Source organism: Glycine soja, chromosome 19 (assembly GCF_004193775.1).
Source record: "Glycine soja cultivar W05 chromosome 19, ASM419377v2, whole genome shotgun sequence".
Lineage (NCBI taxonomy): Eukaryota > Viridiplantae > Streptophyta > Magnoliopsida > Fabales > Fabaceae > Glycine > Glycine soja.
The window spans coordinates 30195093-30222032 of NC_041020.1; the positions used below are offsets into that span (position 1 = coordinate 30195093).

Here is a 26940-nt window from a genome sequence, read left to right on the forward strand (position 1 = left end):
TGATTATTTGGGATGAAGCCCCCATGATTAATCAATTTTCTTTCGAAGCTCTTGATAGAACATTAAGAGATATACGTTTCCATGTGAAGAATAGTGTGCATAAACCTTTTTGGGGGTAAGGTTGTTGTTCTTGGCAACTATTAACTCATCTCGATTATGGAATTTTACAAAATTATGAAGTTGTCTCATAATATGCGGTTGTAGTGTAATAACAATGATAATGATTAGAAAGATACAACGAAATTTTCAAATTGGATTCTTGCTATGGGTGATGGTAAAGTTGGTGATTACATTAATGTTGAATTTGTTGTTGAAATCCCTCATTCTTTAATCGTTAATAACTCTAAGGAACTTATGAAGGATATTATTCAATCTTTTTATTCTAATGTCTTACAAATGTTGGAAATGTTGAATACTTTAAAGATAGATCAATATTGACACCTACTTTGGAGGTTGTTTTACAGTTAATGAATGTGTGATGATATTATTTCCTCGAGATGAAAAAATTTATCTTAGTTTTGATTCAATTTTAAAATTTTATGAAGGGATTGGTGTTCAAATTGATTGGATTACTACTGGATTTTTAAATGATATAAGGTTATTTGGTCTTCCTGCTCATCGTTTAGTTTTGAAGAAAGGTATACTTGTGATGGTAATGAGAAATTGGGCCATGTCTTTTGGTTTATGTAATGGTACAAGGCTCATTATTCAAGAATTAGAGATAAATACAATTGGAGCTATTATTGTTACAGGAACTAACATTGGAAGTAAGGTGTATATACCAAGATCAAACTTGATTTCGTCTATTCGAACGACTCATTCCAAATTTCAGAGACATCAGTTTCCTCTTATGGTTTGGTTCACAATGACTATTAATAAAGTCAACGAAAAAGTTTGAGTGAAGTTGGTGTATTTCTTCTAAGGGCCGTGTTTACTCATGGACAAATATATGTTGTGTTTTCTAGAGTCAAAAGAAAGTCAGGTTTAAAGGTTACTTGTAATGGTGAAAATAATAGATTTTTCTCTACGGAAAATATTTTATATAAAGAGGGTATATATATATATATATATATATATATATATATATATATATATATATATATATATATATATATATATATATAGATTGGCTTTGCTTTAACTACCTTTATAGATTATATTATATTAATTTTAATTTTTATTCAATGACTTGAATACCTAGGCAATGTCGGGTTGGGACACTAGTTTAACATAAGCATGCTAACCACACATGAAACATAGTCTTTTACTTCTTGCACACATCAAAATAATGAATGGACAAAATTGTCCTTCAGAGCCAAAGACTCAACACCTCCAACCCTAACACTCCCAACCCACTCACTTCCATCCTTTGCATCGCTACAAGACACCCATTGTTGCCTCTCTTTTCTTATGCCGCACCCACCTTGTTTTGTTAGCCTTCTTTGCATCCTAACCTCAACACCCTCACACTGATCCATTTGCTTCCCAACACCCTGACCCATTCACCCATGCCCTAACATTCCTCCAATAGTTAAGGTGAAGGTGTAGGTGAAGCTTCAAGAGTGACAACAAAGTAAAGTAGTGAAGGAAAAAGTCCAAGAACAGGTATGATAAAGAAGGTAAAACATCTTTTTTTTCCATTTCGATTTCATTCATTTTCCCTTTCATGAGTTTGCTACCCTTTCCTTTCCTCAACTATGAAATGGACCAAGTTTAAGGGTGGTTCAGGTTCAATGGGTTGCATATGTATCTAGAATTTGTACCCTTGAATTCCAAACTGGGTACTCCGAAAGGCCCTAAACATTCTGGAATAGAGATCCCATAACAAGTTTGTTGCAGTTATGAAACACCTATTTCGAAATGTTCAGGACTTTCCAGAGTACCTAATTTAGAATTTAAAGGTACGAATTATGGATTACATGTTCTAGAAAGGTTGGGAATTCCAGATTACCTATTCTAGAAGTGAAGGGACTTCCGAAATGCACTTTCCAAATTGATATTCTTCTATGTTTTTGGTTGTATTATTTGAATGATTTTGCTTCAATTGTGATAAAGTGATACATGTTTTTTTTCTTCCAATAATTTTGTAATCATATCAATATACATGGAGGAACTATCATGAACAGAATGTAATGCATCCACATACTCAAAGAAAAAAAGGATGATGCTTAGTTGACCTTTCAAATTTATTTGCACGACCCTTTTGTGAACCTTTAGTTTTGACCTTGTCAACAGGTGAACACATATAAGCCATATTAGGGTATGCAATTTCATGAATTTTACTTTTGATCGTAATCATGCCAACTACGTCAAGCTCTTTGAAATGTTGAGCAATAACATCAAATTCCTGCTAGTAAGACAACTCTTCATGTTGGTCATTAGACCCCATGTCATTGAAACTTAGTGTGGTCCAACACATATGAATTGATTGAAGTGGTATGCAATATAAAGCATATCTATCTAGTTCATAGGCATAGGGCAAACCATGGGTAGTTTTTAAAATGCATCCATAATGAAGAGTGTCTAAACCAATAAACATTGATCTACCGAGCTCATCTGCAATATGATTCAATGCATAGCTTGAAACAACTCCATGTAGTCTTTTATACAATTTCACATTAAAAGTGTGACCAACAATGTGAATACTCTTTTCAAATGAGGATTTAATTTCATTATACTGGAGGATAATCATGTTGTTTATTGTATCCCAACACTTACATAAGTCTCGCATGCTAGTTTGGAGCAACCTCTTTAAGGTCCAATGCACAGACTTAACCCTACAAACAAATTAAGTTCATATTAGTTTCAATACAATGAATTTTTATACAAAGAATACTTTATTAGATTATAGATTAAAGGTTTAATACATGTTGGTTGTTGTGTTCCCCAAGTACATGAATTTATCTGTCCATGTCTTTACAAACTTTGCCTTGTGAGAGATCAACCAAGTATCTTTCACGTACTTAATAAACTCACACCATGATTCACAAACAACGTCAAACTTTGTTACATAGTCTTCATAGTCAGACTCTATAGGACTATTCATAACACTACCCCATGCATCCATCACTTGGTCCCATGCCTCTTTAGGAGTTACATATGTTTTGAACTTTGCTTTGACATTCTTATCAATGTGAAATTGACACAACAAATTATGTGACTTAACAAAGACAATTTTTGTTACATCATCAAGGCTAAATCTCTATCCATGACAAACACTTTTGCAATTCATCTAGTATGAGAAAAAGCCCTTTATACCTTTCAAGTGCCCTTACAAAGTTCTTTTCTCATTCAACTTCCAAATATACCAAAGCTATAGAAAAATTCAACCCAATAGATGTGACACCAACAATATCAAGCAATGACAATGTATGTCTATTGGTTTTGTAAGTACTATCCATCAAGAACACTATGTCAAATGCATTCAACAATTTTACCGCATCAGGATATGTCTAAAAAATTTCACGAACAACTTCATAATCATTCATTCTAAGCCAATGAATATACTTTTCATGCTCTAACAAATTCATTAAATGTTCCATTTTTTGTTTTGGGACCTCTTTTAGATCAATGATATGTAGTTCTTGCATTATATACCTGTTTGATGTTTGTCCCATTTTTTCATTGTACTCTTTCAAAGTGAGTAGTACATTTTTAGGTTTTACCATACTCTATGCCATATCAACAAGAATTGTCTTCTCATTAGTAGTTAGTCTGCCAATATATGGATGACCAACAAACGTCTTAGCAACATCATGGTTATGAAACCCACACAGTACCTTCACTACCCATCTATAACCATTCTTCAATGGTCTTTCTCTCAACTTAAAGGGATACTTACATTTTCTAGTCCTAGTGGTTTTGTCAATATCCATTTTGTATCGCCTATATTTGTCACCCATCTCACAACCCAACACAACAAATGTCTTCCTTCCAGGTTACCCATTTGTTGTGTCTAATCTCAAAATGACAATTACAAAACCCAACGCAAATGCAACTGTCAAGCCCATTTCAATAACTTATTTTGGTTATAAAATATCTACATAAACAACATACAACATAAGTTTGTCAAAGTTCATCTTTTTAAATAGTACATAAATCAACAATTGCATAACTAATACACAAAATAATGACCTCTGTAGTTGTAAAAAATTCTCTACAATCATCATTTTTTATGTCTCCATCAGACTACATCATTATATCTTCATCCATATTGACTTCATTCAACATGTTTTTGAAGTAAGCTTCCTCTATAACTACTACAATTTTAAACTAACAACATTCACTGCAAATAAAATTCTAAAAATTTAAGGATTACACCACAACAATCCTGAATGTAAATTAAAATGACAAATTCTGGATTCTGAAAAAATTATGGATTCCCCTTTTATGAAATATGAAGATCATATATTAATTCATTGTCTAAATAATCAAAGATATACCTTCATGAATTGGATGCTTCACATTACCAATTTCAGTAATTGCGTGCAAGCCTCTAGCTACATGCTTAGAAAATGTAGTTTGACTTGGTATCAAACTAGATATTTAGTTGACTAGTCCCAAAATGGAATCAACTTAACTATAATTCAAACTGTGCATTGAAAAAACATAAGATGCGACTAGGCTAGAAATGAGTCAAGCTGAGTCAAATTCGGTTTAGCTCAATTAGGCTTGTTAATATTTAGCTTATCTTGAAATTCAACTTAAGCTCAACATGAACCTTTTTTTCGACTCAAGCTCAACATGAAGCTTTTTTTCGACTCGAACTCGACTTGATTCAAGCTTGCAAACAACTCGTTAGCTCCAATCACATGGACTAAGAGTCAATTTTTTAAAATTCTATACATTTCAAATTTTTAATTTTTTAGTAGATTTTAGATAAAAAGATTATTTAAAAAAAAAAAAGACAATTGAACTTATTCTATTAACTTTGTTGGGCCACAAGATATGACAAAAAATATAATTATAAACAAAGTTTGCATAAATAAAAACTACCCCACCTTGTATATATAAAATACTAAAAAACCAAATAAAAAAAGCCGAGCTATACATAACTCAAGTCTGACTAATTTATTTAACGAGCTCAATTTTTAGCTCAAGTTTAGCTCATTTGATTAATGAACTAAATTCAACGAATTAATTATCAAATCAAGTTTTGAACTATTTTTGAGTTGGTTTGATTCATTACCACTATGAAATGTGACTATAGAGTCCAAGACCAGATCTACCCATTTGCATGTAATCCTGCAAATCATCAAGTTCTATTTTACTTATTCTTAAGTGTTACATCATTCTTCTTCTTCTTCTTCTTCTTCTTCTTCTTCTTCTTCTTCTTCTTCTTCTTCTTGCAAGGGGAGGGGATGTTTGCCATAAATTATGCACTAATGGAATAAGATTTCTCTAAATAAAGGGTTTTTTTTTTTAAGTAAGCATTTCTTCTAGTAGCTGCACTCATCTTAGGTGTTCATTAAAATTTAAAGGCTAAAAAAGTCTTATCCAATTCAAAAATAAACTTTTTCAGTTTTTCTTGAATATTTTAATTGTGAAAATATAAATACATTGTCAACACCTTGGATGTGCTTCGTTGAATATTTTTTCTTCCTTGGTCCAACACTCACAAGATTTTGAAGACAGGGCCTCATTGAAAGAAAAAAAACTTTGAAATTAAAAAAAATGATGCTTACTAGGAGGTGCTTACAAGAATTAATATTACCCTGTCGAACTCATTTAAAAGGATTCAAATTGCCAAAAGATAACCTATTGATAATTTCCTTTTCAAGAAGCAATTTTTTCATCAAGAACTTCAAATGACAAATGTTTTGCTTTTAATAACTAAACATCATTATTGTGTGAGTACTATAGCTGCACTCTTATTTTATAAAAAAAAATTAACTTATCAATATTAGCACAAAATTTCTCCTGGAACTGCACTGAGGTTGTTGACTAATTTAAATTACTGATGGAGATATATAATAGAAGAATTCACCCACAGGGTCACTAAATATCGACAATGAGTGGAAAATTAAGTAATGAACTGGATACTAAGAGGATTAAGCTTGGACAATGAAAGCAAGCCAACTAATGTTCTTTTATATTTTTGAAAAAAAATCATTAAGTCCCTAATCTTTGTTAAATTATAAAAATTTATTCAAAAATGCATATGTAGCATGAGAAGTCGCTTCCTTACTATTCATCCATCCTCATCTCTAACTTGTCAGTGCAAGAACACTATCTCACACACACACTCTCAACATAAAGTTAAAAGAAGAAGAACAAAGAAGAAGGAAAATAGATTGATATTGCACACACACTATCACTATCACTATCACTATCACTATCACTACAAGTATACACATACTACCTTTTATACAGTTGGTCCTAGTCCAACTAACACTAATTGTCACACTTAGTAACAGTTGGGCTGTAACAAACCTATAAGCCCATTAACTAACTTAACCATAAACTAACAATAGCAAAATTGAATTACTTATAACACACCCCTTAATTCAGAGTTGCTTAAAGACAAAACATCAAATTTGTCTCTTAAGTTGTGAAATCTATTAGCCTTTAACGACTTAGTGAATATATATGCGATATGATCTTCAATGTTGTAGTATTCTAGCTTTAAGTTTCCCTTGTTTACTTGATCTCTTAAGAAGTGAAATCAAGTCTCAATATGCTTACTTCTTCCATGAGAAACTGGATGGATTGCCAAATCAATTGCAGATTTGTTGTCAATTTGCATCTTTGAAGGCATAACTACTTTTCAAATTCATCTCTTTCAATAGAGTTTCTAACTATGCAGCTTGACATGTTCCAAATGATGCAACTATGTATTAAGTCTGAAAGGAGGATAAAACAACTACATCTTGCTTCTTTGAACTCCATGAGATTGATCTATTTCCTCACATGAACACTTATCCATCTGTACTCTATTGATCATCTTTATCTCCACACCAATTAGAGTCTGTATATGATAATTGTTATGCATATGTAATTTGTATATTTAAATTGCATAGAAATTATCTAATTTGCTCTCTTTTAATGCTTCTTTTGAGCTAAAAAGTTAGGAATTTAGCTTCTTTTGAGTTTTTATGCAGAGGATGCTAAAGTTAGTAAATTTACATTGTTTTGAGTCTATTTTTTTTTTGTAGAAATTGACACAATAGGAGGTTTGGAAGATGTTGAAGAATTGGAGCAACATGCTCAGCACAATAGCACTCTCTTAGCGCAAGGAGCTAATCTAGAGGCCAATTGTATATGCAGGTATGCTAAGCGCCCATATTGCGGCTTAGCGCATGATCACTTAAGTTAGCTAGACTTTCTATGTCTGCTTAGCGCACACATGCAGACTTAGTGCACATTCATTGTCAAAAAAATATGATTGTGCAGCATTTTGAAGATAAAAAGAGGGGGAGCAATGTGCCATTCATATTCATACACAGAGTTAGGGCACGAGAGAATAGAGAATTTCACTCACTTGGAGCTCTCATTCTTCTATTTTCTTCCATTCCTTTTTGCTCTTTTTTGTATTTGTGAGCCTCTAATTGTCATGAGAGGCTAAATCACCTATTGTTGGGGGCTTGACAACCAAACACTCTTGATGTATTGATTCTTTCTATCCATTTTTTGTTATTTCTATATTATTTCCTCTTTTATGAGTTTATTGTCATGTTTATGGTTTGATCACCCATGCACATGTATGTTATATGGTTTTACTCATTGGGAAATGGTTTTCACCCTAAGAACTTGAAAAAAAAACTTCTAGGTAGTCCATGTCTAGGGATTGAATGGTGTTATCTAGCCTTAATTATGCATCTTTATTCTTAAAACAAATTATTTAATGTAGCTCTTGAGGGATTAGGAGTGAAATTTTTCACATGAGGAATCATGGTCAGAGTAGTTTAGGGATGAAGGTAATAGTTGGAATAATGTTAAATGGTGAAAAATCTCTAACATTGCATTAAGAGTAGTTTAGATAGGCCAAAAACCCAACACGTCCATGAAATCCGGCATCATACGACAATTTTCCTTTCCTAGTGTTTGTTTTCTGTCTCTTGCATTTGGTTTGCTTAATTATCTTTATTTATGGTCTAATTTTACATTTTTGCATCATTACTAGAAAAATATTGAATTTAGTCAATTATTTGCTTAAAATTAGAAATATACAAACTCAAAGTACAATCAAAGTCCTTGTGGACTCGACACTTGAACTTTTCATTTTAAATACTACTTGGACGAATTGTTACACTTGCCAAGGAGTTAACAGTATAGCCCACAATCTCCGATCCTTTACATTGCAAGTCACTTGGAAACAACAAGCCAAAATTAAGTGTTCCTTTGATATATCTTAATATCCTTTTTCTAGCTACTCTGTGACACCCTCTACCCCTCACATATATACTAATAAGGAAATAAAAAAAATTCAGATATTAATTAAAAGTATTTTTAAAACATTTTTTTTAAACAAGTCTTTCAAAGGGGAAAAAGGCTCACATTCATTTTCTTTTACATCATATTCAAACTTGTCCAAATAAATAATAAAGTATTCTCGACTCAACAAGGTCGTCTAAGCTTCATACAATTAATATAGAACCTATACCCTAATGTCACATCCTATCAGAGCGTTGTGTTCCCGTGTCCTCTAGCATGAGGTTCTTCATAGTCATTCACCTATTCATCTGCTCCCCCGAACACAAGTTCAAGATCATCACAGGATCCAAACACAACAACACACAGGGAGTGAGTTATCACATTCCTAGCTAATAGAGAAACAAGACAATTAAATATACATATTATATAAATGAGATACCACTTGCTTAAACATAGCTCACGTAACTTCACCACTTCATCATTCAAAATTCACTTTTCAATTATCAATCACATTACACAAGAATTCCACACTTCGATCAAGATATAATAACACATCAATTAGCAAGCATATGCAATAGTTATGCTAAGACTCAATCCTATATGCAATGTGGTACCATGTCAGTGAAAAACCACCCTGGGGCGCTTAGGAGTACATAACAAGACACACCACACCATGGGTTTGTCAGGTCACTCTCACTAAGTAAGATCATAGGGAGACCAGTCAGGGTCACGATGTTTTGCGAGAATGCTCCAACCATATGAGATCAACATAGGCTTAAAGGAGCACTCAAACCCGGTGACCCCCAAGGCTTACACTCCGAAGAGTCCGTCAGGGCCTCTCCCTCCTGATTCAGGTCCAACCCCTAAAATAATTTTTTTTTTTGCATGCAGACACTGCTCATGAATTATACAACACCCACGACCTTACACTCGTGTTTTAAACACGTTCAACACAATTGCGCTACGATTTAACACTGGTTCCTAAATAGGAAACCTACATTTTCTCTTTAACACTGCGCATCAACGCTTTTCTCAAGATAACACTGGTCGGGTTATTGTACAATTCATAGCTTACAACACAAGTAATTTTACATCAAGTGTTAACTACACACTTATCCACAACTAGAACCCATTCACAATTTCACATCTCATAGTGTGACAATCCACCATCACATGTTTACACGTATCTCACAAATTAACATATGTTCAACTTTACACTTATACTCAACCTCAATAACAATATTATAATCTCAAAGCAACTTGTTATTCTACAATTCATCACATACTCACAATTTGAATCATCATTTCATATCCTCAATATCACAATTTATATAAAAGACCATCACAACATGAGGACTAAAACCCCTCAAACAATATTACACAATTATATCAAAATCATAGGTCGAAACATACAAATATCAAGAGCACAATTTATCAAGCAATCTTCATTAGGACATCAATATTTTATTTATAATCATAAAGGAAAAAAAATTGTAATTTAACAAACATCCCAAAATAAAACTTCAATTTAATCCTCTAAGGATCCCTACACATGTTCTCACTAATCCTCAATTGTGAATAACTCATCCCTTACCTCTGAGCGGACTCACGTGTCTTCAGCCAGCGATAGCAACATCTCTAGCGGTTCCCTAAAATTCTTTCAATTATTCCTCTGACTGCTCCGATAGAATTCCCAAACGTCAGAGAGACGGAGAAGAGATTAAAACCTCCACTTGTACTGTCTTCATGCGATTCCTTTTTCTTCCTCCACAAATATTGTCTCGCAAATCCCAACGGTGGAAGCGTGCGGAATTGAATTTCGAACAACATATCCAAATTTCATGAAAATCCAACGGTTAACGAAACCAGGATCGTAGTTTTACCAAGACAGTTTTGGGTTTCTGCGGGAAATTAAAATGCTACAACGCGAAGGGCTTTTCTCTAAGCTCAGATATGATTTTGAAATTCCCAACGGTGAGAATGTTCGGAGTTGGGTTTCAAACATGATACTCAAATTTCACGACGATCCAACGGTGAACGAGTTCGAGATTGTTGTTTTACTGAGACAGGTTTGGTGGGCTGCGGGAAGAAGAAAGGGTTTTGAGAGGAGAAGAGGAAAAACGAAAATGAGGCCAAAAGGAGGCAGCTGACTTAACATAGCTATTTATACCTAGGGTACTCAGCCTATTATTTGCTCTATATTTATTTATTTATTTATTTTTACTAAAAAGCTTTTTAAATTTATTTACGAAAAATTGGGATGTTACATACTCGATGGGATGCTTTTGGCTTCTCATAAACCTACTTATCAGGCCAACTCCATAAGCCAAATTAGGTAGAGTATTACATAGATATCTTACCAATCCAACTAGTTGTCTATATCGTGTTGAATTCATAGGATCTTCATCGCCTTCTTTGGTCTACCTTGTACCAGTTTCAATAGAAGTTGATGTCAAATTACAATCGAACATCTTAAATATTTAATATTTGTTGCATACCTTTTCTGGTGCATGCACATTCCTTTATTTGTTGGAATAATTTCATTTCCCAGTAAGTAGGTAAGCTCCCTAAATCAGACATTTCAAATTCAGCCATCATACATCCTTTGAATTCATTGATCTTTCCTTCATTGCTTCCTATTATTAAAAGTTCATAACCATTCAAGCACCCAATTAATAGATCAATAGATTGTGATGCTCAAGTATAGACTCCATATTCACTTGTCACTTTAGAAAATTTTGTTGCATTAGAAAGAGATTATTCCATGCTTTAGGAGCTAACTTAAGGCTATACTAGGCTTTCTTAAGCTTATAAACCTTTTCATCTTTTCCATTTACTTCAAATCCAGGTGGCTACATAGACCTCTTCATGTAATGGCCAATTCAAAAATGTTGATTTGACATCTAATTGGTTGAAAGACCACCCTTTGAAATATCAATTGATGTCACTAACCAAATTTTCTCTAACTTGGCCACTTGTGCAAACATTTCCTCATGGTCCATTCTTTCCTTTTGTAGAAACCCTTTTGCTACTAACCTTGCCTTGTACTTAGCAATAGTTCCATTTAGCATCTTCTTAATCTTGTAAACTCATTTTACATTAATGGGTTTTTATGTTGAGGCAATGGAACTAGTTGTCAGAAGTGATTCTTCTTAATTGAATTTAACTCATCTTTAATAACAATCGCTTATTTCCCATCTTTAATTTCCTCCTCAAGGGTCACAGGTTCTGCATCTATGAACAAGGTTAAGTGGACCAAATCACCTTCTTCTATCACAAGATTGTTAGGAAACATCTCACAATCATTCAACCTTTAATGTTGTTGCCTATTTTTTTGAGATCTTCCTGATTGAACAACTCTTATTGATTCAGGTTCAGTCATCTAGTCCTTAATTAATCTCATCTCCACACTTGCTTAAACTCATCTCGATTCCACCATTTGGTCACATCAATAATCACATATCTACTCATTATTGTTTTCTTACCTTTTGGATCATACAACTTATAAGCTTATGTTGGATGATATCCAAGGAAGATCATTGAATCAGTCCTACCATCTAACTTCTTGTTCACTTGTTCTAGAACATGCTCATAACATAAGAAGCCAGAGATCTTGAGATGAGACAAATCAGGTTTTCTTCTAGACCAAGCTTCTTTTGGAGTTATCTCTTCAAAACCTCTTATAGGACTTTTATTTAGAATAAATCAAGTTTTTGACACAAGTTATCTATTGCTTTTCAACATGCTTCTAACCATGTTCATGATAGTTTTGTTCCTTTTTTTAGCCACCCTATTATGTTGAGGTATGTGTAAGGAGCAGTTACTTCATGAAGCATCCCTTCTTCATCATAATCATTAAGAGATTCGTGCGAAGTATATTCACCTTAACCATCAGTTCTTATCACTGTAATTGCCTTCCCACTTTGCTTTTCACACATCAATTTAAACTTCTTAAAAACATGCAACACGTCACTCTTCCTTTTTAGCAAATACATCCATATCATCCTTGCATGTTCATCAATGAAAGATACAAACTAATTGTTACATCTAAGAGATTGGATCTCAAACAGTCGACACACATATGAATATATCACTTCTAACTTATCCCTTCATTTGAGAGGAGCTTTGGATTTAAATGCATTTTTGGTTTTCTTGCTCACATAGCAATCTTCACTTATCCGTCATCGTTCCATTATCTGTGGGAAACCTTGCATCATTTTCTTACTTCACAATAAGTTTAGACTTCTAAAATTCAGGTGTCAAAACCTGTAATGCCATAACTAGTGCACTTCATTCAAGGTGGCAGCAAAACACTCCTTCTTAAGTGCTTGGATTTCAATCTTGAAAGTTCTATTCTTTGACAAAGGAACATTCAAAATCAGTTTTCTATTAACATCATATTCCTTCATTTAGTTCTATCGTAGACTAAAAAAAATATCCTTTTTCTACCAATTGCTCAAGACATAATAGATTGTTCTTCAGTTTTGGGACATAAAGAACATCTGTAATGCAAGCCTTCACACCATTATTACTCTTAATCATCACTTTACAAACACCTTCAGCAATAACTACTGAGTTGCCACCAAACTTCACCTTGCTTTTAATGAACCATTCCTTTCTCCCTGACATATGATTTGAACAACCTGTGTCCAAATAACAAAGATCAAAAAAGTCACCTTTAGATTTTGTAGTTACCATTAACAAGACATGTTCTAAATCAAAATTTTCATCATGTGCAAGTTGTGTGCCTCATTTTTTTTTATCTTGCAGTCGTTTGCTTCTACACTCATCACCAAAATGTCCCCACTTCTGACAATTATAACATTGAATTCCCTTTTTGTTGAAATTCTTCATGCTATACCTGTCATGACATCCATTCCTGTTGATTTTACTCTCATTGTGATTTTGATCCATTGCACTACCTACTCTAGTATTTGTCCATTTGTTGTTCCTCTATTTTCCTTTCCCCTTCTTGTTTTTGTTGCTACCTCCATCATTCTTTTTGGAAGCTTGTGCTTGTAAGGCTTGCTCAGTATTGAATCTTTCAATGTTTCTTTCATCCATTCTTATTTCTTGTGCTTCAAGAGCACCTTGTAGCTCCTGCACTTGCATTTCTTCAAGATCCTTGGCCTGCTCTATTGCCACCAGGATATCATCAAACCTTGGGGTCAAGGTTCTCATGGCCTTGATCTCAACAATCATCAGAGTTGTCAGTTGTTCACCATTAGTTTTCATATAGTTTGTGACGGTCAACAACCTAGTGAAGTAGTCGGCAACACTTTTGCCCTCATTCATTTTTAATAGCCCATACTACATCCCCAATGTCTGTAACTTCACCTTCAATTTATTAGCACAACCATGTGCTTTCTCAAGGATGTCCTATGCCTCCTTTTCTGTATTGGCTAAGACAATCTTTTCAAAATTATTTGCATCTACATATTGATGAATGATGAACAATGCTTTGTCATCTTTCTTCTCTACTTCGTGATGGGTTGTTCTTTGTGCATGAAATGGTTTTTTCTCCAATTCTTGGAGCCAATCTCTCACTATTTCAATGACTTCTTGATATCAAAAGACAACTCTCATTTGGGCACACCACCTATCATAGTTCTTGTTGGGCAACATAGGTAGGGAGGATGAAAGATTTCCACTTGCAGAAGCCATTTTTCCTCAGATCTCTCACTCCAAGAATTCAAAAAAAGCTCACAATACCATAGTTAGTGAAAGGGCACTCTATCTCACACACACTTACAACAAAAAGTGTAAAGAAGAAGAACAGAGAAGAAGGAAAACAGATCGATATTGCACACACATTATCACCATAAGTATACACATACGATCTTATACACAGCTGGTCACACTAATTGTCGCACTTACTAATAGTTGGATACTAACAAACCTATAGGCCCATTAACTAACATAACATAAATTGATCGACTTAACCACTAACTAACAATAGCAAAACTAAATTACTTACAACATAATTGTCACACATTTGGGTTATACTTGGCAAAATTAACTGAAAGCTAAAAAGCTAGTCGATAACTGAAAGTTTGCAAATGGTAGTTGAAAGTTATTAAGTGAGTTTATTAAATTGTAAGTGTCTAAATAAATTATTTATAGAAGTGGATAAAAGAATATAAAATGACATGAGTGGACATATTTATGTGACATTTTTATATATATTTCAATTTTATTTTATTGATGGAAATATATTTTGCAGTATTTATAATTTGTTTTTAATTAAGTTTAAACACTTATAATTTTTTATTTATAGATAAACTATTTTAATTGTATTTTTATTTTCAATTATAATGTTTTTTTACATATTATGTTTTTTACTTTTCATCTTATACTATATCCTAAATATTTTCAATCATATTTACAATAAAAAACATATTTTTAAGTAGACATCTGACATTAAAAATATAAGTTAATTAATGTAATGGTTAAAATATCTTGAATTATAATATTAAAAATAATATAAATGGAATGTGAATAAAGTAATTGTTAGAATAAATAATTTATAATTAAAAATAATAATAATAAGCTATTATCTAATTGAAATATGTGAAAGCTAATTTTTAGTGGCTATGCTTGGATAAACTATTCTATAAATATTTCTAAGAGAAACAAATATATTTTTCTATGAACTAAAATTAACTTATATTTTTTTCTATAAAAATATTAAATTTTTTTCTCATATTACTTAAAAAATATATTTTTAACTCGTGCCTAAACTAATTTTAATTTGTAAAACAAGCTCATTTTATTTTATTATCCAAGTTTATGCAGACATTTATCAAAAAACATGCATCTAATTTTTTAACTTTTCGGGAAGCTGTTACTAAATAATCAGTTTTCTTTTATTTACTAAATAATAAGTTTCAAATTTAGAAGCGCTTTTCACAATATTTATTAAGTTTGGACGTCAGAGTTTGGAAAAACAGCATGCAAAAGCGGGCATAACCACCACCCAGTAGCTGAATTCTGGTCAATTAGAGTTGGCAGTATATGTAATTATGTATGATTTAGCTTAAAGTTTCCACAAAGTTTACAATCAGAAAGTTGCAGCATGCAATACAATTTCTCAATTTTGACTGTTTTTTTACTAGGATATTTCCTTTTTTTATGTAAGAAATGACTTGCATCACTTTATTCGTAATAAACTATTCAATATACATTGGGATGAAATCATAGTCATTGTGACTAGCATCAAATCTAGACGTTCTTGCAAGAATATGAGTGACTCAATTAGCTTATTTCCTAATAAAACAAATCATAACATTTTGAGATTATTTAAGCAGTTCCTTGCATATAGGGGTGAAAATAGAACTAGGCATGAATCTGGCCTTAGTAATTAACAGTGCATGAGTTTGACCTATTTATATTTCAAAAACTTTTTTAAAAAGATTTGGCCTAACCTACGTGAAAGTTTGGCCGACAAATCTATTTAAGGGTTTATTTTGTAATAATTTAATATCAAAATAGAGGTTAAAAATTGTAATTTAGGCTTTATGAGTTATTTATACTATATAAACATATTTTTAAGATTTAATAAAACATGATAACTTATTAAAAATATATTTTGTGATAAGACCTTCACATAAGACATAAATTTATTTTTCAATAAAGTTAATTATAAGCTTTACCTTGACTTTTTATGTAGATCAATATGTTTAACATTTAAAAAGACAAAATAAATGTAAAATGTAATGTAATATAACAAATTTAGTATCATATTATTATTATTATTGAATATTTGTTTATGTTTGACTTAACTATGATTTTGATCCTTGATAAATATTTATTTTTTACGTTTGGTTCCTAATTTTTTAATGGCCACGTAAGCAGATAACGGATCCCAACTAAAGATAGGGATCTCCGGCAAAATTTTTCAAATATCAGGGGCTCGATCCAAAGGAAAAATTTATTTGGAACCAAACGCAAAAAATGAGTATTTATCAAACACCAAAAACATGCCTTTATGTTTTTTTAAATAGTTCAATCGGTTAGGCCTAAAAAACCTTGCAAATGGCTTAGGGTCTAACCTTTTTAACTATATAGACTTTATTAAAAGACTTGGTCTGGTTGATTTTCTCGAAAAGTCTAGCTTCACTTGGGCCTGATATAAGCTATGCCATAGGCCTCGGTCTAGTGACCTGACCTATTTTCACCCTTACTTGCATATAAGCAAAATGGATCCAAGTTCAATGTGATTCAGATTGTCATTGGCCAAACACTCAACAATGTGCTTGCAATCAAATTTGATAATAACATGTTGATTAATTTCTTTGATCCAAGTGATGCCATCCAATAAAGTTGTTGTTTCTGCCTTGAACACTAGTGAGGAACCATGTTTCCAAGATGATTTAGCCAAAACAAAATCTCCATTTCTGTTTCATATGCATAGCCAACACCAAAATTTTGTTGTTCTCTGAAAATTGCAACATCAATGTTGCATTTAAGAAATTAATACTTTGATAGAATCAACTTAGATATCATTGACTATGAGAAAATTGAAGATTAATTTGTGGGAGCTTTGAAGATTGTTCCTACTAAAGAAGATTTTAGATTTTCAAAGGTTGACTACTTGACTAAGGCTTGCTCAAATTGATTAAGAATAACATGTAAAGACTCACTTCCTTTTGGTTTTCCCTACAAAAAAGAAAACAATCATCAACAAATAATGAAGTTTGTGAGGATGAGAGCTCCTCTACACACCATAATACCATGAATATCACCCCTAGCTTCTACTTTTTTTTCCAGTAAACAAGAAAGGTCTTCCATACAAATAATAAAAAGGTAAGGTGATGATAAACCTCATTTTAATTATGGTTATTGATGGGGTTTCTCTCACCATTTAGCTATCTTTGGCACTTCAAATTAAATGACTATTTGTCATCTAAAAAGTGTTACTTTGATACAAGATTGAGATGACTCTTTAAAAAGAAAAGAAAACGAAGCCTAAAAAAGAGTCAGAATCTATCCTAGAACATGTGACACGGTTGTGCATAACTACGCACGATTGTGCCTCCATATCACACCCCGCTTTGGAAAAGGAGCACGAATATGCTTCACTAAGCATGGTTATGCAAAGGAAACAAGACCCTGATTCATAAATGAAGTACAACTATGATGTTGAAGCACGATATGTATGAAGTCTAGTTTATAAGGAAGAAGAGTGCTCAATTTAATCGTCAAAGTAGGGCTGTGCATAATTATGCATGGTTGTGCATAACCCTACATTGATGATACCTATAAATAGGAAGAGAAAAAAATTTGGAAATTTTTTCATCTTTTGTTTTATTTTGAAATTTATTTTCTCTAAGTGAGCCAGTGATAGTATTTAAGAGAGTTGTGAATTAGGGAAAAGCATGAAGACTACTGTGGGATCAAAACTTGTAAAGATTTTTCTCCCTTTTTATTCTTTGTTCTTTATGTTACCTTATGTGATTTTAAGCTCTCGAATGTCTATGATTAGCAAAATCCCTAAGGTAGGGTTGTGGTGTAGGGAGATATATGGGAATCCTAATTTGCTCTATTTTAATTGAATCCAGTTTATTTGGTCAACTGAATTACTGTGTTACATTTCACTTTATTTGAAATTGGTGACTCCAAACCCTAATTAATTAATTGTTAATTAATCCGCATGGTAATTGAGTTCTTGGAACATGAGCAAATTTGTCACCTGAATTTCTAATCTAATTAATGCAAGTCAATTAAACTCTTCATGCTTAATCTCTTGTCTAATTTACACCCTTAGTGAATAACTAGGGAATAAAATTGTCAACAATTTAATCTTCAACAAGTAGCTCATAATTAACTATATGTCAGTAGCACGTATATGTCACATAGACATTTTCCTGAGTTGGTGAAATCAAATTGACAAAATAATATTAGAATTAAGATTTTAAGTTAGAGAACTAAATTCAACAAAAGAAAGCACTAAATTGAAATTTAAAATTACACTAAACTAAATTTCAACTGAAACATGTGAACTCATTTTAAATAAAACAGCATTTCATCTTCCTAAAAAGTTTCTGCTAAAAAATAAATAATTTTCCCCCTATTTAACAAGTTATTTCTTGTGATGATGGATACCAGATTCGCAATACCTTCTTGCCCTAATGATAGTAAGTTTAAAGAAAAAGAAATAAAAAATAAAGGCAGATCGGGACGAAGAAACTTCCAAATAGAAAACAGAACTCTAATACGTAGGCTTCTGTCTCTATAGAATATATATATAAGAATCTCTCCATCTTCGGTTCAAGAACTCTCTCTCTCAACATGTAACACATTGACTTTTGTATGTAGCGGTGATAATTTTATACACTAGCAAGGTGAAGAAGTTCCATTCTACATTTTCTAACAAAGCTGAAAGCTCAGAAAGCGCGTTCTGTATTCTTCGTTAGTCACTGATTTTCCGGTTATCATGGGAACTCAGTCTCAGACACCAGTCGATAACAATTATCTCAAAATCGCTGTAAGTCTCTTTCTCTGTCTCTCTCTTTCTATAATTTTATCATTGTTTTGCTTATTTGCCTTTGGGTTTCACACAAAGTTATGGTATCTGCTAACATAAAATTAAAACCAAAGATGAAGATCTTGAAAAACGGTTCATAAACGTTAAGAAATTTTCTGTCCCCACGATCACATGGCAAATGTAATTGGGCAGCATATGTGATATCAAGAATCACAGGGAAATTTAAATTGTGACTGCTATTTTAAATCCTTCGACAGAGGTACCTTGATTTATTCTACAATTTTACACTTCCAATTCTGATTATTTTTTTTATTGATAAATATTAATTATTAATTTATTAATTTATGTTGTTGAAAAAATTCGAAATTAATTTGTTTTTTCTGCTCTTTTTTATTTTTTACTATCAAATCAATTTTATATCTTAATTTTGATGATATTTTAATATATATTTTTTTATTAAGTATATACAAACAAGGTTTTAAATTGCTATCACAATATCGTTCTATCCTTGATTTTGTGAGAAATTTCTGGTAAAAGCAACCGATGGGATAAACCCACAAATCTCGATTTTCTAAAACGTAGCATTGACCATTAATTTTTTATTACCTACTGAGATCGCTCACTTTAAAGTGAATAGTCGTTATGGAATTTATATTTTATAGGGCTAAAAGTCGTTTTGGAATATTGAGTCTAGAATTCTCTTCCTTGATCTCCCTTTCTTGGCTGAGAAATTGGTCCATTTCATGTGAGGTATCATTAATAGCCAAAACCCGTTTTCCTATGCTCGCTTCATGATACGTGTGAATATAGGGGCTAGTGGCATGTTGGAAGCCTATTGAGGAGTCTATACTCTTTTGGGGTGTGTTTGAAAGGAAGGAAATAATAATATGATAAATAATCATTTTTGTCCCTGAATGTGTAGGACGCTAACAAATTCGTCCTCGAAAGATAGAAATTCAAATTTTAATCTTCGAAAGTTAAAAAATACTACAACAAATCAATTCATTTGTTAGCTTTCATTCATTACTGTCAATGAAAGAGATTACGTGACACAGAGAGACAAAAAATCATAAAAATGATTGTCAACATGACTACTGAATAGATTGGACCAAAATGTCAATATTAGAACAAAATGTTAGTACATTTCCATTGGACCAAAATGTCAGTAAGTTACCATTGAATCAAAATGCTAGTAACTTTTCATTAGACTAAACTGAGAGTACGTTTCTATTCAACTAATTTGTCGGACCCCAAATTTCGTTTCATTTAAGGGTAAAATATGATTTAATTTTTAATTTCCTCCCTTTTTATTGTTGCAAACATAACATTACAATAAATACTTAAAATAATAGGGAAGCAAACATAAGTTAGAACAAACATAATAATAAGCATAATATTGATTAATAAATATAATTTGTCTGTTGCTATAAAATTTATAATGTGATAGTATTTTACCCAAAATATGATACTCTAACAAAAATACACAACCATAAAGTTAATCCTTACAAAAAAAATTAGATCCAACTTGATTTTGTCACTACCTAATATTGTCATAATAGAAAAATTCCAAAATAAACATTCTACCAATGCACAAAAATAAACATTGTAATAGTGTACTAATAATTACAAATTTATCCAAATTATAATAATTAGTCAAAATCTGCTATAAACAAAAGACAAGCATATCCCATATTTCACTTCTTCGAATCTTGGCGGCGGGACAACCCTGGTGTGAGTATGAAGCTCATGTTATTCGATTGGTTTCCTATGAGATGATGGTACATCTGAGAATATAATTCGAATTGATGCTGAAGGCCTAACTGGAGGTGGTCTAAACACAATTGACAATGGTGAAGGTATGAAGCTTATTTCCTACAACGATTATAAATAGTGATTAGTTATGTATAACATAATTTAACAATAACTAATTAGTAATAGGTAAAAGTCACTCACAACACTAGGAGTTTGAACACTTTGAGTGGTAGTTGGAGTTGGAACACTTTCAGCATTATGAGTTAGAGTACTTTCAAAATTAGCTAGGGGTTGTTTAACTTGTGGAGCAGATTGATCGAGAGTAGTTAATATCATCCTACAAATATGTAACATCTAACATAAATAGCTTGTAAGCAACAATAAAATTAATTAATCAAATTTTAAAAAATGTTACTGGTGTTGTTGTAGTTGCAAGAGTTAGAATGTTTGTTAAAGTAATTATGTTTATTAATCAATATTATGTTTATTATTATGTTTGTTCTAACTTAAGTTTATTTTCCTATTTTTTCAAGTGTTTATTGTAATATTATGCTTGCAACGATAAAAAAAGGAAGGGAGGGAAGATGAATATCAAATTATATTTTGGCCTGAAATGAAACAAGATTTGGGGTCCAATAAATTAGTTTAATGAAAACGTATTGACATTTTAGTCCAACGAAAAATTACAGACATTTTGGTCCAATGAAAACTTACTGACATTTTGGTTCAATGAAAACTTACTGACATTTTGGTCTCCTGGAAATTAATAACATTTTGATCCAATGATAACTTACTGACATTGTCGTTCAATGATAACTTACTAACATTTTGGTCTAATCTCTTCAATAACCATGTTGGTAATCATTTTTGTAACATGTCTGTCCCTATGTGACATGTACACTCTTTCATTGACAGTAACATATGAAAGTTAATGGATAAATTAATTTGTCGCACTTTTTTCACCTTTTAGGACTAAAATTTGAATTTTTATTTTTTTTGGACTAACTTATCACCTCTCAACACATTTAAAAACAAAAATGATTATTTACCCAAAATAATATTAGAGAAAAATATTTTACTTTTTTCTGGGACTCATACTTTTTATCCTCTATTTTATTTTAATTTTTTTTTATTTTCATTCTCTAAACTAAACATAGTCATGTTTTACCATAACATTCAGTCAGCTTGTCCAGATTCCAACGTTCTCTTAACAAGTTGAAAAAAATATAATTTTTCATTGGCATTTAGTTCTGCCTGTTGTTATGGCTGCACGTGGTTTGATACATAAATATTAATGAATAAATTACACAAATCACTGAAGTTATATAAAATTACGCCAATATCTCTTTTTGTTTAATATTAACATTAACCTTTATGAAAGGAGGTTAATAACTTAATATAATGTATTTCAAGTAATTAAGGGATTAGTGTAATGTATGAGAGATTAATTTATTACTAGTATAATTTACTCCATCCATTAGTAAACACTATTATGGGAAACCATGAGTTACCTTATTGTACGGAGTATATATTAAGCACACACAAATCTCTTCGGAGATGTCATTGTAGCGTGTCATTTCTTTTATTTCATATTTTATACAGGAAGATGTTTCAATACTTCTTTAGTCTTTGTAAACAGAATTTGAATTTTCCAGACAAAACAGAATATAGTACTGTATATTTTAACATCTGAAGTTTTAATGAAACGATTATTACTTCGTAAATTCCTCCTCTTCCATCAGTTACGGGAAAACTGGGAAGTCGAAACGCGTTTAGAAATAAATGGTTTTGAAATCTGAATAGATAAATTTAAGTATCGCAAAAATATTTTTCTTTAATTATTTAATTCGAATTGAATTAATTGGGTCCCAAAAATGCATAATTGACTAATAATTTAACAAAAACTAATAACATAGAATTTATTAAATTTCATGTTATTTCTTATTTCTTGTTAGAGGATAATCTTTTCCAACCAGCAAACATATTTCATAAATTTAATTTAAAATTGTTAAAATCGGTTATATATAGTCTCTCAACCCAATTAGTCAAAATAACGGGCTTCGAGTTGATAGGAACTAACTGACTAGACCTGCGTATTGATTTTGAGTTGGATTGAGACTGGTTTTTTGATTTACTTTTTTAAGGTTGAAAGTGTGATACCTGTTGGAGAGACTTTTCATACTAACCAATCACGGAGTCTTGCGGGTCAACCCATTTAATATAATCACCTAATGGGTTTGAATCAGATTAGATATTCTAGATTGGCTCATTTTGAGCTTATCTCAATGTAGACTAACTTCAATTGATCCTTTTTGATAGTTCTTCCTTTCTATTATCACTTTCTTAAAATCTTTCAAACACACCAATTTAGCAAAAAATATTCAAGAAAAATGGATATATTATGTGTAGTGTACTATATAACAACTGACAAGGTTGCATCATTTATTTTTATGATATTTTCTGGCATATTTAAAATGTCTACTATAATAATAATAAAAATTGCGGGTTAAAAATATTGGTGTAAAATTAGAACTACTGCTTGTTCATTATGAATATTTTTCACGTGTTTTTTCTATACTATTTTTCTTAACGTTTCATTTTCTTCTGAAAAAAGTACTTATTATTGTTATTGTTGATGAAAAAAAATAAGTTTAATTTTGATTTGTGTTATTGTAAGTTTTTAAGTGATTATTTGGTGCAGCTTTATATATCAGTATTAATTACTTTTTACCAACAATTACGTTTTACATATTATTATTATTATTATTATTATTATTATTATTATTATTATTATTATTATTATTATTATTATTGCCAAAGTTCTTTAAAATTTAACTTAACAGTTTACAACACATGTCAAATAAATCAGTTTAGATTAAAAATATTTTAAATTACATAATTATGTGTTTTTTAATTCGAAAAATATAATGGTTAACAGTCAAAGTCACATGATGCACAAAAGTAAGTACTATAAGTTAAAGACAAACACTATAGAATGTTACATTGACAACCTTTAAGCTGCATTTTCCAAGAAGTTCGGGACAACGTGTTCCACAGTGGTTGGACCACAATTCATTTGCCACGTCTTTTACCCGTAAACCTAGCCTTGGCCCTTGAGTCGCCCCTCAAATCAAAAGAGACCCCTCATGCATACGAAGATGTATTCCAAACTAAGCCTTGTGTCATTTTTTCTTTTTCTTTCTCTTGATTCTTTGTAAAATGTTTATTCTTGTTCTTTTGTTAGACTTACTAATACTATTAGATATTGAGGGACTTAATTGGATTCAACAAAATTCATAAATTATTATAAATCTTTTAGTATATATCTTTTATTTTTATAAATAAAAAAAGCTCATGATTATATTTGTCATTGTTGATTAAACAGACTGAAGAAGAATTACTGAGACAGAAGGCAATTAATGATTGGCTTCCAATTACTTCTTCAAGGAATGGAAAATGGTGGTACTCTGCCGTCCACAATGTCACTAGCATGGTTGGGGCTGGTGTCCTTAGTCTCCCATATGCCATGTCTGAGCTAGGATGGTATATCCTCAAACACAAGTTGCATTTAACCTTTTTATTATAAAAGATTATTTAAGCATCTTTTTAATGCACAAAAGGGAAAAATGTTTATTGCGAAATATTATGAATTTTTCTAGTAAATTAATTTTCTAATTATAATGTTAGAGGTTCAAATTGAATGACTTGGATATAACACTCCAAATATTTATTGGGTTTTGTCAACTTGGTTAAGAAATCAATTATAGAACATTTTTGTTGAAAGTTATGTTGAAAATAATTGAAAATCACGGAAAGATACTGATTAGCATTTGCAATAGTAGTCCTAACTCCTAGAGGTTGTCATTTATAATTTGTCTAGGCCACTTGTTATGATCTCAAAGAAGTAAAATAGATAAACAACATTATAGTATATATACTATGCGTTTTTGTTATGGAAAGAAAAATGTACTATGCGTTTTTTAATTTGAGAATCACTATGCTTTCTTCAGGGGTCCCGGTGTAACTGTGCTAGTCCTGTCATGGATCATTACCTTGTACACCCTATGGCAAATGGTAGAGATGCATGAAATGGTTCCTGGAAAACGTTTTGATAGGTACCATGAACTTGGGCAGTATGCCTTTGGGGAGAAGCTAGGACTTTATATTGTGGTGCCTCAACAACTTGTGGTGGAAATTGGGGTCAACATTGTCTATATGGTCACTGGGGGAAAATCCTTGCAAAAGTTCCATGACACCGTGTGTGACAGCTGCAAAAAGATCAAGTTGACCTTCTTCATTATGATCTTTGCCTCTGTTCACTTTGTACTATCTCACCTGCCCAGCTTTAACTCCATTTCTGGTTTATCTCTGGCAGCAGCAGTTATGTCCTTGAGGTAAAAGTCATAATCTTTTTTATTATCTAGGATTAATTGAATATTTGGTCCTGATATTATTGTCATTTGGCAAATTTGGTTTCTTTTCATTTTTCCTCCTGCATATTGGTCTTCTACTGTTTTAATTATGCAATCTTGATCGATCTATCGCGACACTCACTGTCACGTAAGAACATCCATATGGGTGTGTGACACTATTACATTGTGATATTAGTATTTCTATTTTGTCAAGTTAACAAATGAACTCAAATTGCACGATTAAAATAGTGGGAGATAAAATTTAAGATAAAAAAAAAATAGGAGAACCAAATTTATTAATTATCGATAATTAGGGAATTAAAAATGCAATTAAGTTTATTATCTATATCCATTTTTTATTATCCTTGTCTGATGCCAACCATCTTAGAGTTTGCTGATTGAATTGCAATACAAACGGAAGCATGCTTTGAACATGCTAACTTTAACTTGATGTTTAAATTGTCCTACAGTTACTCTACAATTGCCTGGGCAGCTTCTGCCCATAAGGGTGTTCAAGAGAATGTACAATATGGTTACAAAGCTAAGAGTACATCAGGAACAGTCTTCAACTTCTTTAGTGCCCTTGGGGATGTTGCTTTTGCCTATGCTGGACACAATGTGGTGATGGAAATCCAAGCAACAATTCCATCTACACCGGAGAAACCATCCAAGGGTCCTATGTGGAGAGGAGTGGTTGTTGCTTACATAGTTGTGGGTTTATGCTACTTCCCAGTTGCCCTTATTGGTTACTGGATGTTTGGCAATTCTGTTGAAGATAACATTCTCATCAGTTTAGAGAAACCAAAATGGCTTATTGCAATGGCTAACATGTTTGTTGTGATCCATGTTATTGGTAGTTATCAGGTGAAATTCAGTTTCTCTTACTCTTATCTAAAACCTTCTAATTTTAACATTGGTTCAAAAAACTAAAGTGCTCTAGAGTAACTCTTTTTTTTGTTGATGTAGATTTATGCAATGCCAGTGTTTGACATGATTGAAACTGTGATGGTGAAGAAGTTGAACTTCAAACCTAGTAGTACACTTCGTTTCATTGTACGCAACGTGTATGTGGGTAAGTAAACACTTTCTAATTATTAAAGTATATGCTTGGTCATAAGCAGATATTTCAGTTCATGGATATTTCATTTTGGTTTGTGACTCAGTGCAATTAACATATCATTCTCTTTGTTTTCAGCATTCACAATGTTCGTTGGTATTACCTTCCCATTCTTTAGTGGTCTCCTAGGATTTTTTGGGGGATTTGCTTTTGCACCAACAACATACTTTGTAAGTCAAATAAATTAGTAAATTTAATCACACAGTAATCTTGCTTAAATTCCTTAACGGTTCATTTTCTTCCTTAAATTTTCAGCTCCCCTGCATCATGTGGCTTGCAATCTACAAACCAAGGAGATTCAGCTTGTCTTGGTGGGCCAACTGGGTATGTATTATTTTGATTTTTGTTTCAATTATTCTCCTTTAGTTGAGTCCATTTTTAAAGCTAGGATTGATCTTGCTCCATTAATTACAGATCTGCATTGTGTTTGGCATATTGTTGATGATTTTATCACCAATTGGAGGTTTGAGGTCAATCATAATTAGTGCCAAGGACTACAAGTTCTACTCATAAATTCATTCCTCACTAAATCAATGATGGGAATCTGAAGCATGCAATTGCAAATACAAGAAATGAATGAAAGCTGAATAAGGTTATTTGTGTTATAGAATCTAGTTTATGTTAGGTCGTTGGGTGCTTTAATTCAAGAATGCATTGGTTGAGGAGGATCATCCACACCTTGCTTGTTAGTGGAAAAGAAAATCATGAAAAGGGAATTTTATATATACTTTGTCAATTTTTACCTTATGAATGTAAATCGCTTTTCTCTTGGCTCTGTTTAAAGTGTTTGCTATCATATC

At 31.9% G+C, this 26940-nt stretch overlaps 2 protein-coding genes across 2 annotated transcripts in view; both read left to right on the forward strand.

The window, feature by feature from the left end:
- The window catches only part of LOC114398714 (transcription factor MYB30-like), a 79777-nt gene that overhangs the window by 41416 nt on the left and 11421 nt on the right, over window positions 1-26940 (forward strand). The gene's annotated exons all lie outside the window — the stretch shown is intronic.
- Window positions 18628-26923, forward strand: LOC114398414 (lysine histidine transporter 1-like). Its single transcript, XM_028360601.1, has 8 exons — window positions 18628-18859; window positions 23997-24154; window positions 24622-25005; window positions 25494-25887; window positions 25990-26095; window positions 26219-26310; window positions 26396-26464; window positions 26555-26923. Exons 1-8 carry the CDS (start codon window positions 18809-18811, stop codon window positions 26651-26653), a joined length of 1353 nt encoding a protein of 450 aa, XP_028216402.1. The 5' UTR covers window positions 18628-18808; the 3' UTR covers window positions 26654-26923.

Coding starts and splice junctions, on each gene's coding strand:
- LOC114398414 (XM_028360601.1), top strand. CDS start 18,809: ATGGGAACTCAGTCTCAGACACCAGTCGATAACAATTATCTCAAAATC. Junction 18,860..23,996: donor ACAATTATCTCAAAATCGCT/GTAAGTCTCTTT, acceptor TTGATTAAACAG/ACTGAAGAAGAATTACTGAG. Junction 26,465..26,554: donor TGTCTTGGTGGGCCAACTGG/GTATGTATTATT, acceptor CATTAATTACAG/ATCTGCATTGTGTTTGGCAT.